General features: G+C 38.3%; 1 protein-coding gene across 1 annotated transcript in view; it reads left to right on the top strand.

Annotated features, from left to right (window-relative positions):
- The window catches only part of LOC114511233 (zinc finger protein 850-like), a 55,728-nt gene extending 44,741 nt beyond the window's left edge, over positions 1-10,987 (top strand). Inside the window, exon 5 of the mRNA XM_036012874.1 lies at positions 9,327-10,987. Coding sequence (XP_035868767.1) covers positions 9,327-10,789 — 1,463 coding nt within the window. The 3' untranslated portion in view covers positions 10,790-10,987. The remainder of the gene's footprint in view (positions 1-9,326) is intronic.
- The last annotated feature ends 3,182 nt before the right edge of the window (positions 10,988-14,169 follow it).

The raw sequence follows: 14,169 nt of genomic DNA, 5'->3' as shown, positions 1-14,169 counted from the left end.
AATCTTGGATGTAGGTCCTTCCCTTTCATGACTTGGAATAGTTCTTTGCAGCCCCTTCTTACCTGCAAGGTCTCTTTTGAGAAATCAGCTGACACTGGTGGGAACTCCTTTGTAGGTTACTGTCTCCTCTCTTGCTGCTTCTAGGATTCTCTCCTTCATTTTTACCTTGGCTAATGTAATTATGATGTGTGTTGGTATGTTCCTCCTAGAGTCCAACTTCTTTGGCGCTCTCTGAGCTTCCTGGAAGTCTATTTCCTTTGCCAGATTAGGGAAGTTCTCCTTGATTATTTCTTCAAATAACTTTTCTACTTGTTGCTCTTCCTCTTCCCCTTCTGGTACCCCTATAATTCGGATGTTGGAACGTTTAAAGGTGTCTTGGAGATTCCTAGGCCTCTCCTCATTTTTTGAATTCTTGTTTCTCCATTCTTTCCTGTTTGGTTGTTTCTTTCTTCCTTCTGGTCCACTCTATTGATTAGAGTCCCAGTTTCCTTCCCATCACTATTGGTTCCCTGTATAATTTCCTTTATTTCATTTACTGTAGTCTTCATTTTTTCATTTAATTTGCGACCAAATTCAACCAATTCTGTGAGCCTCTTGATCACCAGTGCTTTGAACTGTGCATCTGATAGATTGTCTATCTCTTCGTTGCTTAATTGTATTTTGTTCTGGAGCTTTGATCTGTTCTTTCATTTGGGCAATGTTTTTTTCTTATGGCACCTGTTATATAGTGAGGGGCGGAGCCTTAGGTGTTCATCAGGGTAGGGCAACCCACTTTGCTGGGTTGTCACACAGTATGTGGGAGTGGGGTCCGAGAGGGAACAAGGATGCTTGTTCTGCTCTCTGTTGGATCCCAGTCCCCTCTGCTGCTTCCTCCAAACAAACTGGGCTCTTCTGGTGCTGATTTCCATGTGGGTGGGCCTGTGTACATTCTAGGACCCTATGGGTCTCTCCAACGTAGTCTCCCGTGAGGCTAGGAGTATCTCCCTGTGCCTCAACCCCTACAGGTGTTTTCAATTGGTGTTTTGAGGTCTTATTTCCTGGCGCTGGGACCCTGGGCTGCACAGTCTGTCTCTCTTCCCAGTTTTACCTGGTTTATCTGTGCTGGAATGTGGGACTGCCAGGTCAGCCAGCTGCCTGGTGTGCAGTGCTTCACTTCACAATCACCATCCTGTGCCTGGGTCTGCCTGCTGCTGCCTGCACACCTAGGGCCTTCCCACTGCCATCTTGTGCACCTGGGGTGCCTTGCGCACCCAATGCCACTGCTTTTTGTGCCTCGACCCCTCTCCACCCGGCTGTCTGACTCTGTCCCACCTACTGGTCTGGATGAATGTGTCTATTTTAACTCTTTGGTTGTTGGACGTCCATACAGTTCAATTTTCTGTCAGTTCTGGTTGTTTTTTTCTTTCTAAATTGTTGTTGTCCCTATCTTGGTTGTATGAGGAGGCACAGTGTATCTACCTACGCCTCTGTCTTGGCCAGAAGTCCTTATTATTTTTATTTAGAAGCCTAGAGGAAAGTTTTTACCGATTGACTTGTTTACTTTAGTGGCTATGGTATAATTCTAGTTTTCTATTTGATCATGAGTAAGTTTTCATATAAAGTTTCAATATTATTGGCATTGAGTTTTATATTTACTTTATATGTACTTTAATTATATCTTTAAAATATGGAAGATAGGCAACGAAGATCTAACATCTTCATAATGAGTTCCAATAAAAGTGCAATGAACAATAATCAATAAAAATGATTCAAGGTGATTTTATTATAATTATGAACAAAAGGATTGCAATTATGTTTTATAATAGTTCACCATGTGTCCAGGAAAAATTATATCTTTGGCATCCAGGCATAAATTACTTAAAAGTAAAAAATTAGATTGCTGTTTGGTCTTTCTATAGCAAAGCTTCATTAAAGAAAACAATTTATATTTTTCTATTAATTTTTGAGCTAAGAATTTTACATGTAGCCAAATTGTTAAGTACATGCAGTAGCAGAGTATATTATGTCTGTAACTTCTTCCTGATGAATCCACTGGGAAATGAGCTGCGGAAAGACGAAATAGAGACATATCAACTTAAGGACTGGTGGTGAGCATTAAATATGCAATAATCTGTATATTTAATATCCAGTGGTATTATTAAGGGAGAGAGTATAGTTTTATTGTTTAGGTATAGTAGATACAGTATAATTCTCCAAAATGTAGTGTGAGAATGTGGAGAATATATGAAAAAGTATAATAAGCTTGCAAATTATCTTATAGGTATTAACAGGAAGTAGTTACTTTGAATCAGAGGCTGGGGAGAGAGAAAAGAGGTTGATAATTACTTTCAGTATTTCTCATAATAGTAAGTCTGTAAAGTAATAGCAAAAAAGAGAGAGAACAATAATTATATAAATTTATTACATAACCATTGGATCAAAACCTAAACTTTACTAAATATGAAAAGATGTACCTCAGTACATTATAAGTAAAAAAGTCTACAAATTGAAATACTGTATATAAAAGATAAGGATGTGTGCATGTTCGAGTGTTTATGTATCATAAATCAAAATGATAGCACAAGGCCAAACACTGATTATACTAAAGTATGCTACTATTTAAAACAGGGAGGATATTATAATTTTTTTTTAGAAGTTTTCTTAAGTTGTTACCTACAAGGGGAGGGAAAGAAGTAGGATGAAGATTTCTTTGACTATACTTTGCTTTGTAGATTTGAGTTGTGAACTATATAAATTTCCTATACAATTTTAAAATAATTAAATTTAGAAAAATTTCTGAGATCAAAAGAGAAGTGAAGTAATTCAATATTAATATGTATCCAGTGCAAAGACAAAAGAAACTAATGTCCCCCCTGCCAAAAAAACCCCTCTTCACCTTACATCATTTTTAGTAATAATATTAGTGGTAGAAGTATTGATATTGTTATTCTGAGAATATTGTGTATGTAGTGAGGAATAAAATAAATGAGCAATTTAGGTGGAGTCTTTGAAAACTGAGATTTTCAGTATGAAATAAAGGAAACACAGATGTATGATTGATAACATTAAGTAAAAACCATGTAGCCCTGAATATGAATTAGAGGGATTATTTTGAACTAAACCTGTATTTTATCTTTAATTATATATCTTATAGAGTAAAAGAGACTTAAAGATATCAATCAGTTTTATATATAGATTTCATATCCATCCTGGTTCACACAAATGGAAAATTACTCATTTATAATTAAGTAATTAAATAGACTAAATGGATATTTGATCTTATAGTTTTTTTTAAAAGATTGTATTTATTTAGTTTTAGAAATAAATAAAGGGGAAGGGAGGGAGAAAGAAAGGGAGAGAAACATCAATGTGATCAATGTGTGGTTGCCTGTTACAGGCCCCCCACTGGGGACAGACCTGTCCTGTAACCCAGGCATGTGCCCTGACTGGGAATCAAACCTGTGACCCTTTGTTTGGCAGGCTGGTGGTGCTCAATCCACTGAGCTACACCTGCCAGAGCAGATACTTGGTCTTAAAGAATTGCTGTTAAATTTTCAGTATGATTAGTATATTATTACACTTTTGCCAAAATGCCTTGTCTTAGGGATTCATGCTGAAGTATTTCAAGATGAAATAACATGATGCCTGGAATTTGCTTCAAAATAATCTGGAGCTCTGGTTAGTGTAGCTTTGGATTGAGTTTAGGCCTATGAACCAAAGGGTCACTGGTCCTATGTCCAGTCAGGGCACATGCCTGGGTTGTGGGCCAGGTCCCCAGTAGAGGGCATACGAGAGGCCACACATGTCTCCCTCTCTCCTTCCTTTCCCCTTTCTATAAAAATAAGTAAATAAAATCTTTTTAAAAATCTGTGGAATTTGCTGTGAGAAGTAAATGAATAAAGAAAATTATAAGTCGGCAGTTGTTAAAGCTGAGTAATTGTTACATTGGTTTTTTCCACTTAAATAAGTTTGCTTTTTTTGTGTGGCAGGCAATTTTAATGCAAAAATAAAAAATAGAGAGTGAGACAATAGGAGGATGGTGAAGTGGGAACTAACTATAGCAGGTCCTCAAATAATGTCATTTTGTTTTCTCTTTGTAGGAACTTAACTCTCATTTATATTAAATAAGCCTGTGGTAAAATTGGTTTCATTATAGGTTGGTTTGCTTAAAGTCATAGAATCTATCTGTGACGTTAAGTGAGGATTTATTGTAGTATGAAATTTTGTAAAGCTAGGGACAAAGAAGTGATTTAGCTGCATGGGCAGGTCCTCTGATCAAGATCAAGGAAGTTGTGTGTGTGTGCACTTTACAAGAGAATATATGGGAGTGTCTTTGTATGCTGATGGGACCAAAACAGGAGATCAGGAAAAATCCTTTTTGAAGGAGAAGGGGGTGTGAACTGCAGAAGCATATAAGAGAAGAGGTTATATCAGAGATGATGTTCTTTAGTGCCCAATAGTGGTATTGGCCTTGGCAAGAGCACTTTATCAGCAGAGATAACAGACTATTGGAATTTATGTACAAGTTGGTTGATTTGCTTACATATAGGAAAATGTTCTCATTCTTACTTTTCTTTTTCTCTCAGTGAAATAATCAGTATGGACATCAGTCATGAGATAGTTTTCAGGTTTTAGGAGAGAGAAAAGGTGGGGAATATTTTTCCCAGAGTGAAAGAATAAGAAATGTAGTAGGGATGAGGGGAAATACTGAGGGTGTATTTGAGTCGTGTGGTTATAGTCAAGATGGTGTGTTTTTTACCAGGCATGTTTAACTACTCAGGTGGAGAAGAACAATGGGTGGGGTTGGATTTACTCAGGGTTAGGAAGATGAATGCAAGTTAAGTTATAATGATGGACTGTGGAATTTAAGCTAGATTAGGCCATTGGGAATATAATTGACAGTAAAATTAACATTGCAGATAATTAGGGCATGAACGAGAGGATGATGATAGAGTAATATTTACCTTTCTGCTTGAGTTTTGGAGATCTTTGGTTTCTGATTTTTTTTCATGCTTCATTCCTTTCACATTTGTCTTCTTTATGATAGACTTTTATGAAAAGCAGTGCAGGTGTGGAACAACTTAATATCATTTTCCTTGCTTAGTCCTCCTTCACCCTTTTCCCCTGAACCTTCTTTTGTAGTAGTAATAAGAATGATAGTAACAACCACTTCTTGACTCTTTATGCCAGCTATTTTGTATATATTATTTGTAATCTTCATAAGCTTATGGAACAAGTATTTCTATATTTATTACTATATGATGAAATTGTGATTGAAGTAGGTAAAAGTAATTTGTTTGTAACAGGTCATCATCAACAGAGTGTGGTATGAAATGCTAATCCCTCTGAATCCTGTTCTCACTGAATCTCATTACTACTTTTTCTTTTATTCTGAACCATTTCTCAGCCTTTACTGTCAAATCATTCATTATTATAGACTTTGCCTGAGTTCCTTTCTGTATTATTTCAAGGACAATCTTTATAGCACCTGCACCAAATGATAGTTTCAGTGTATCCACAAAACCTATCATACTGTAGTCATAGCGATATTTGTATTGTAATCATTCTATACTCACTCAACATTTTAGAATATTCTCAGTGTGTTCCATTATCTAGATTGCCATTCTCCATTATTTCCTTCATCTTACATCCAGTATACCCTTTGTTAATAGAGTTCCTAGTGTTCTACTTTACCCACTCATTCTACCAAACAGTTGGTGATCCTCATCTCCCAACATTCTCAGTTCCCTTTGCTTAATTAACATTACATAGGTCTTTTATTATGCTTTAAACATGTTAGGATGCCTGGGGGGGAATACAGTTTTCTGGGAAGTACAAATATAGTGGTCTTAGACAGACAGGAGTAGAAGGGAGACCCTGAGAAAGGACCTGGAGGAACAAAATAGAGTGTGTTTTGGAAGAAAGGGTAAGTAATACCACAAGTTTAAGTGAAGATTAAAAGAAAATGCACCTCAGTTCAGTAGTTGAAATAAGGAGACAGAAAGGATAGACATGACTATGCAGGGTGCATTAGTACAGGTATATGTATAAATAGAGACATGGTTGGATAGATGGGTGGTTAGGTATATGTATTATTTTTCTATTTGCATCATTTAATCATCAAGCTTTGGTTGTAATTTTGTTTTAGCCTCTGAGGGAAGTGATGAAGTAAAAAGCATATACAGGGTCTGGCACAAATAACATTCCTTTTTATTTCAAAATCATTTATTACAAAATCATAGGCATGTAATTCTGTAACATAGCAATATCACACTTGAGCATACCACATAACATTTTAGGTGAAATGTTCAAATTAAAACTATATAGTATTACACCCATATTATTACCCTACCAACCACACTCAAGCAGGCCTTACTTCTGCCAGACCCTGTATTTTCAGTGATGGGGAAGAGATTAAAATCAGGGACAAGTGCTTAGAACTATTCTATAATTATAAACACAAACTGGACAGATACATGCATATATCTGTATTTCTCTTTATCCCTATAATAATCCCCTTTTATTAATCGATTAATTGAATGGATTAATTCATTCAATAAGCAGTTGAATGAATTAATTCAACAATTCATTCATTTAACAATTTATGGAAAATGGAGGAATAGGTGGATGCACCGTACCTCCTCGCACAACCAAGAACAGAACAACAATAATTTACAACAATGATTTGCAGTCATAATATCAGAACTGTCAGAGGATTTATCTAAATGGAAGTTGGACAGCCAAGAAGTTGAAGTAGACCCGTACATCCAGACTGGTAGGGGACGACGAGCTGAGCGGGCGCAGGGCTGGTGCGGGTCGCCGGCGAGCGTAGGTCAGGGGAAATTTGGCGCAAAATTGGCGCGACAGCAATCCGGGGCGCAAGAGCGCAGTGGTGCAGCGGTGATCCCGGAGTACGCAAACAGTGGCTGGGGGAATCAGTGGGGCAGCGATTGTGGACCAGGGCAGAGCTCACGGCCCAGAAGCCCAGGGAAGTGTCTGACTCCAGGAGAACGGAAGGGTTGCCATTGATCCCTCCTGTCCCCGCTCCCGCCCCTGCCCCCACATATAACGTCACAATCTAGCGACTGGGGCGCCCAGCCCTGGTGAACACCTAAGGCTCCACCCCCCACCGTAACAAGAGCGACCAGACCGGAGAAAAAATAAATAAATAAATAAAGTAATAGGAGAGATAGGGAAAGACATAAGACATGTTTCCAGCAGAACAGATCAGTCCCCTAGGACTCATCCTTTTGAGTGACCAAGAAATAGCCAATCTATCAGATGCACAGTTCAAAACACTGGTGATCAGGAAGCTCACGGAACTGGTTGATTTTGGATGCAAATTACATGAAAAAATGCAGATTACCATAAAAGAGATGCAGGAAGATACACGGAGGAGAGCCAATAGTGAAAGGAAGGAATCTGAGTCTCAAAACAATACAGTGGACCAGAAGGAAGATAGAATCAACCAAGCAGGAAAGCATGATGAAATAAGAATTCAAAAAATTGAAGAAAAGCTTAAGACCATCGAGGACACCTTCAAACGTTCCAACATCCGAATTATAGGGGTACCAGAAGGGGAGGACCAGCAAGTGGAAAAGTTATTTGAACAAATAATAAAGGAGAACTTCCCCAAACTGGCAAAGGGAACAGTCTTCCAAGAAATCCAAGGAGCGCAGAGAGCCCCAAAGAAGTTGGACCCAAGAAGAAACACACCAAGGCACATCATAATTACATTAGCCAAGGTAAAATCGAAGGAGAGAATCCTAGAAGCAGCAAGAGATAAGGGGACTGTAACCTACAAAGGAGTTCCCATCAGGCTGTCAGCTGATTTCTCAAAAGAGACCTTACACTCAAGAAGGGGCTGGAAAGAAAAATTCCAAGTCATGAAAGACAAGGACCTACATCCCAGATTGCTCTATCCAGCAAAGCTCTCATTTAGAATGGAAGAGAAGATAAAGTGCTTTTCAGATAAGGTCAAATTAAAGGAGTTCATCATCACCAAGCCCTTACTTTATGAAATGCTAAAGGGACTTATCTAAGAAAAGAAGATAAAGAAAAGACATGTATAGTAAAAGGACAGCAAACTCACAATTATTAACAACCACACCTAAAGCAAAACCAAAAGAAACTAAGTAAACAACTAGAATAGGAACAGAACCACAGAAATGGAGGGCACATGGAGGGCTAGCAGCAGGGGGGTGGGAGGAGGAGAGAGGGGGAAAAGGTATAGAGAATAAGTAGCATAGAATGTAGGTTGAAAATAGATAGGGGGAGGGCAAGAATAGTACGGGAAATGTAGAAGCTAAAGAACTCATAAGTATGACACATGGACATAAACTAAAGGGGGAGAACGTGGGTGGGAGAGGGGGTACAGGGTGGAGGGGAGTGAAGGGGGAAATGGGACAACTGTAATAGCATAATCAATAAAATATATTAAAAAAAAGAAATTCAAAAGATAAAAAAAAACAATTTATGGAAACCTATTATGAGTAAGATGTTGGTTATTCTGTGTTGAGAGATATGTCATTGTTCCTTCCTGCCCCTTAAGAGTTTTAACAGTAAGATAAAAGATTACATATGAGTAAATAAATGATTGTATAATTCTAAAATCCAGAAAACTGCAATGAGAGAGAATGAAGTGAATTTAAGTAGGATTATCTAGCTCAAACTTTCTAAGGAGGTAACTTTTTACCTGAGACTTATAGTATAATATGAGGGCAGCCATGCAAAGTATCAAGTGTAAAGAATTTCTAACAAGCTGAACAGTTTATAAAAACATTTGAAATGGTAAAGAGTTGGTTTATATCAAATGCTCGCAGGTGATGAATATTTCGTACATAATGAACTGTGAGAATGGGTTGAGATGTTGGATAGAATTTTGATTGAGATATGTCCAAGAAAAGATATGGAGGATCTCATAAACTCTGGTAAGGTGTTTGGATGTTATTCTAAGTATAGTTGGAAACCACTGAAAAATTCTAAGTGGGATTCTTAAATTTTGTACAACATTGGAATTAGCTAGTCGAGTGTGTTAAAAATAGGAAACCTAAGACCTATGCTCTAAATTCTTATTTACTTGATGTGAGTACGCTGACATTCAATTTTTAAAATAGACTATTAGATGACTCTGATCTACACCAAAATTTAAAAACTACTGACTGTACTTACTTTTCTAAGAACTCTCTTCATAGTTCTTACTGTTTATGCTCTTGATCTCTTTTTCAAATTGAAGTCTATGTATACCATCTTCACTTATTAGGGACATTATTATTATTTCTACCATAGAAGTTTTATTTCTTTCCAAAGAGGAAGCACCATGTGTTTACTTTCTGGTTATCTTTCAGGCTTGGAATTAGGATGTAAGACCAAGGAATCCTGTCTTCAAAAAGAAATCTGTGAAGTAACATCAGCCCAGTGGATGGTAATGGAAAAAAGTTATAGCCTTGTAGGCTCCAGTGTCAGAGATGACTGGGTATGCAAAGGCCAGTTTGAGAAGCAAAAGATAAAGCAGGGTGGATATCTGGGGGAAGCACTAATGACTTACGAAAAAATGCCAACTTGCAGCCTGAAGACATCTCTTGTTCTGCATCAGCAAATTTTTTCTGGAGAGAAACTCTGTAAATTGAAAGAATGTGGAAAACCCTTCATTTATGGCTCAGGACGTATACGACAGCAAGGAATTCATGTTCGTGAGAAACCCTATAAATGTAAGGAATGTGGGAAGGTCTTTAGTCATTTTTCTTATCTTACTGAACATCAGAGAATTCATACTAGTGAGAAGCATTATGAATGTAAGGAATGTGGAAAAGCTTTTATTCGTGGCTCACATCTTATTCGACATCAGAGAATTCATACAGATGAGAAACCCTATGAATGTCAGGACTGTGGGAGGGCCTTTAGACAATCTGCAACCCTTACCCGACATCAAAGAATTCATACTGGTGATAAACCTTATAAATGTAAGGAATGTGGGAAGTCTTTTATTTGTGGCTCAGAACTCACTCAACATCAGAGAATTCACACTGGTGAGAAACCCTATGGTTGTAAGGAATGTGGTGAGGCATTTAGACTGCGTTCACAACTTGTTCAACATCAGCGTCTTCATACTGGTGAGAAATGTTATCAATGTAGGGAATGTGGAATGGCCTTTATTCGTAGTTCACAACTTACTGAACACCAGAGAATTCATCCTGGTATGAAACATTATGAATGTAGAGAATGTGGGAAGACCTTTATTTGTGGTTCCCAGCTTTTTCAACATTACCAAATTCATACTGGTGAAAAGTCCTATGAATGTGCACAGTGTGGGAGGACCTTTATTTGTGCCTCACAACTTACTCAACATCAGCAAATTCATACTGCCAAGAAACCCTATAAATGCAAGGAATGTGGAAAGGCCTTTACTTGTGTCTCAGAACTTACCCGACATTATAGCATTCATCATGGTGAGAAATGTTATCAATGTAGGGAATGTGGAAAGGCCTTTACCTGTGTCTCAGAACTTACCCGACATTATAGCATTCATTATGGTGAGAAATGTTATCAATGTAGGGAATGTGGAAAGGCTTTTACTCGTGTCTCAGAACTTACCCGACATCATAGCATTCATACTAGTGAGGAATGTTATCAATGTAGGGAATGTGGAATGGCCTTTATTCGTAGTTCACAACTTACTGAACACCAGAGAATTCATCCTGGTATGAAACATTATGAATGTAGAGAATGTGGGAAGACCTTTATTTGTGGTTCCCAGCTTTTTCAACATTACCAAATTCATACTGGTGAAAAGTCCTATGAATGTGCATAATGTGGGAGGGCCTTTATTTGTGCCTCATAACTTACTCAACATCAGCAAATTCATACTGCCAAGAAACCCTATAAATGCAAGGAATGTGGAAAGGCCTTTACTTGTGTCTCAGAACTTACCCGACATCATAGCATTCATACTGGTGATAAACCCCATGAATGTAAGGAATGTGGAAAGGTCTTTAGACAGTGTTCACACCTTAATCAACATCTTGGAATTCATAACCTAATATAATTAATGTAGGAAACACTTTACTTGCTTTTCATTTGTTGTAGCTCATCAGATTTCATGCTAGAGTAAAATACAGTTGATGTGGCAGTTCCTTTGACTTGATATTCAGTTTATTCAGAATCAGACATTTAATACTGAAAAAATGGGTAATGAATGTTGAAGACTTTCTATTATAACTCAAACCTTGTTGAATTTTACAAATTCAGACTAGAAAATGTGGTGAATAAGAAAAGGCTACTATTTACTATTATGTGCCATTAGGCAATTTAACTTCTGTGTGCTTAAATTTACTAATTGTTAAACTGTTGATGGTACCTATTTGTAATAAAGAGTCTGACTCCAGTTTTGATGTTTGACCACTGACTTTTTAAGCTTTACCTTTCTCTCCACTTTGGCCCCACAACTGGACAGGCCCCTCTTCCTTTAGAGCCAGTGGGAAATTTAAATTTTGCAAATTTCAGTCCATATCCAGTTCTACCTCCTGTCTACTATGAAAGCTGACCTTTTCCCTCCACCCGCACAAGCTACCCCAGATATGTTTGTGCAGGCCCTGCTCTGCCCAGGTGTCCCATTTGTGTGTAAGAAACTTTCAAAATCTCTTGATGTGTAGAGTGTCATCAGCCTCAACAATCAATATAAAATTGGGAGGGAGAGCAATCCCTGCTTTGTGGAGTGACCATAAATTAATTTGTGTAGTTGGCAGGGCAATCTCTAGGCTATGACTGCCACTACCACTTTTTGGTTTGTTTTAAAATGACTATCAAAATGTTCATAATTATAAAAATAATAAAATGCACAGGAATCACAAACATTACAACTTTTATATTGTATGCCACAGTGTGTGTAGAGCATTATGAATATTTCAGTTATACTTTAGTTAAGCTATTCAGACACTTTGACTTTTCAAGTCTTTTAAATCGAATACAAACATGACAAAATGGTACAATAATTGTTTCAACAACAGAACACATTCTCTTCCTCCTTGTTGTGAATTAATGTTTTCTGAAATTCAAGATGCACGTGCAATTAATTAAAGGGGAAGACTTTGGTAACAAATAGTTTACAAGATGGCCATGTTTAGTTTTCAGACAAAAATGATAGCTTTCCATATCTACTGATATAACCAAAATTCTGAGGGATATTTTAAAAAATCCCTTGAGTATTTTGGTCTAAGGCTTTAGTCCCTTGAAATTCACAGGCTTTACAAAAGGATATAAAATGAAAATTTTTCTAGTGGTTAACACTGGGCAGGTCTAGGGCCAGATTTTCCCTTCATAGTTTCAGTGCCACACCCACCCATTTTGGCAGGGATGCTGCCTCTGCGTGCATTTACACATCCAGCCCATGACCACTGTAGACACAGTCCCACATTTTTCTTCACCACCATGTCAGCACTAGACTTACATTAACACTGTTGGTGACCACCACTACTTTAAGGTCTTTTTTTGCTCATAGCTCACTAACTGGGTATAGAACACTTTAAATAGTTGGGGAAATGGCTATGCTGCTTGCAGGTAAAGTTGCACTTTGAATTGTACTGCTCTGTGTGCTTCATTTGCTGAATTTTATAGAACCTCCCTTATAAGTATAATCAACCGAAGTCAGATTGTTTGATAATTGATGTTTAGGGATGGGCTTGTTGTTTGGGATGGTGACGCAGGCTGTGAAAGAATTCACAAAGAGAAGAAAGTGCAGAGAGTAAAGGTTTTATTTTACTTTCCCAAGGGAGAGAAAGGGCTAGGAATGGGGATATGCACCAGCACCAGAACTGAGGGGTTAGGGCTTTGAGTTTTTATTGGGTAATGGGGCCATTGTAGAGGAGGATGTTTCAGTTAGGTTGCAACTTGTTTCGATGTTATCTTCAGGTGTAGGGTCCTGTGGTTGTAGTCTGATATGTCCTGTTTTGCAAGTTCCTGGAACCTCTGTACCTTCAGGGTGCTTCCAGTAATTTTCTAGTTCTGAGGATAAAGGCTCATAAAACAATTAGGGTCAGTCATGCTTTCTGGGGTCCAGCTAACTCTGGGAAAGAGGGCCTGAGAAAGTGGCTTTTGTCCTATTACTTGTGGGATTGAGGCCCTCATTAAAGTGGTCCTGGGTTGTGTGTCCTGGCCTGGATACATCCATATGTGTCTTAGAATTGTGTCTCTTAGTTCCAACATAATAAGCTGTGACTGATGCTAAGGCTCAGGGGAATGCCTCTTACACTGTGACTGCTGGTTGTGTCTCTCACTAGGCATTGGCCCCTGTTCTACAGAAATGGTCGGGAAAGACTGATATCCTATACAGTATATGCACCTATCAGTTGGTTGCTTGGGGAAGAGGAGTCATTAGAGAGTGAAAAAACAGTTGTGAGGTTTGCTGAGCTCTGTGCTCTTCAGATGTCTGATTGAAGAGACCTTTAAATATTTCTTCTGTTGGTACCCCAACAAAGATTCTGATCCTCAGGATTGTTTGAAAAAACACCTATGTTGTCCTGTGGCACAGACACTAATTAACATTCTGTTACTGAAGGAAGTACCCTTTTCAGTTTCCAGGCTGCCCTCTACCACTATAGAGCCCTCACCAGAAGACCTGGTGTTGGTAACACTGCCATCTGGGCTTCTCCAGTTATCTCAGCTCAATAACACTCCAAGGAGCTCCAAGTTCTTCTATGACAAACTTTACAGAGCATCCAGTCTCTTCCTTGTCCACCCAGATCCCTAAGATGTAGGACCCATTGCCCCATTTCCTAACCTGAAACAGTGGCAACCTCCCTAGCTTTATAGTGATATAGCATGCCCTTGGGACTCCAAACGCCACCCACAGACAACTGACCCTATACAGCCATGGTGGTCCATTGGTCACCACACAATGTGTAACCTTTTATGGCTTTAATTGATACCAGTTTCCAAATTATGGTAATTCCCAGAAAACCCACTAAGTTTAAAGGAGGAACTCACTATGTTCTTTTGGGCACCACTGGACCTAAGATTAAAGGCAAACAAGTCCATCTTACTTAGGCCATTGGCACAATAACTTTATACCTAATTTTTCAGTGATCATATTTCAGACCCCCATTTGGATTTTCCATTATTGGGATAGATGCTCTAACTGGTTGTGTGGCCCATTAGAATAAAATTAAAGCTTTGGTTTTATCAAATGGGGCCTTG

This window comes from Phyllostomus discolor, chromosome 12 (assembly GCF_004126475.2).
Source record: "Phyllostomus discolor isolate MPI-MPIP mPhyDis1 chromosome 12, mPhyDis1.pri.v3, whole genome shotgun sequence".
Classification (NCBI taxonomy): Eukaryota; Metazoa; Chordata; class Mammalia; order Chiroptera; family Phyllostomidae; genus Phyllostomus; species Phyllostomus discolor.
This window is presented reverse-complemented; position numbering and strand designations above follow the sequence as displayed.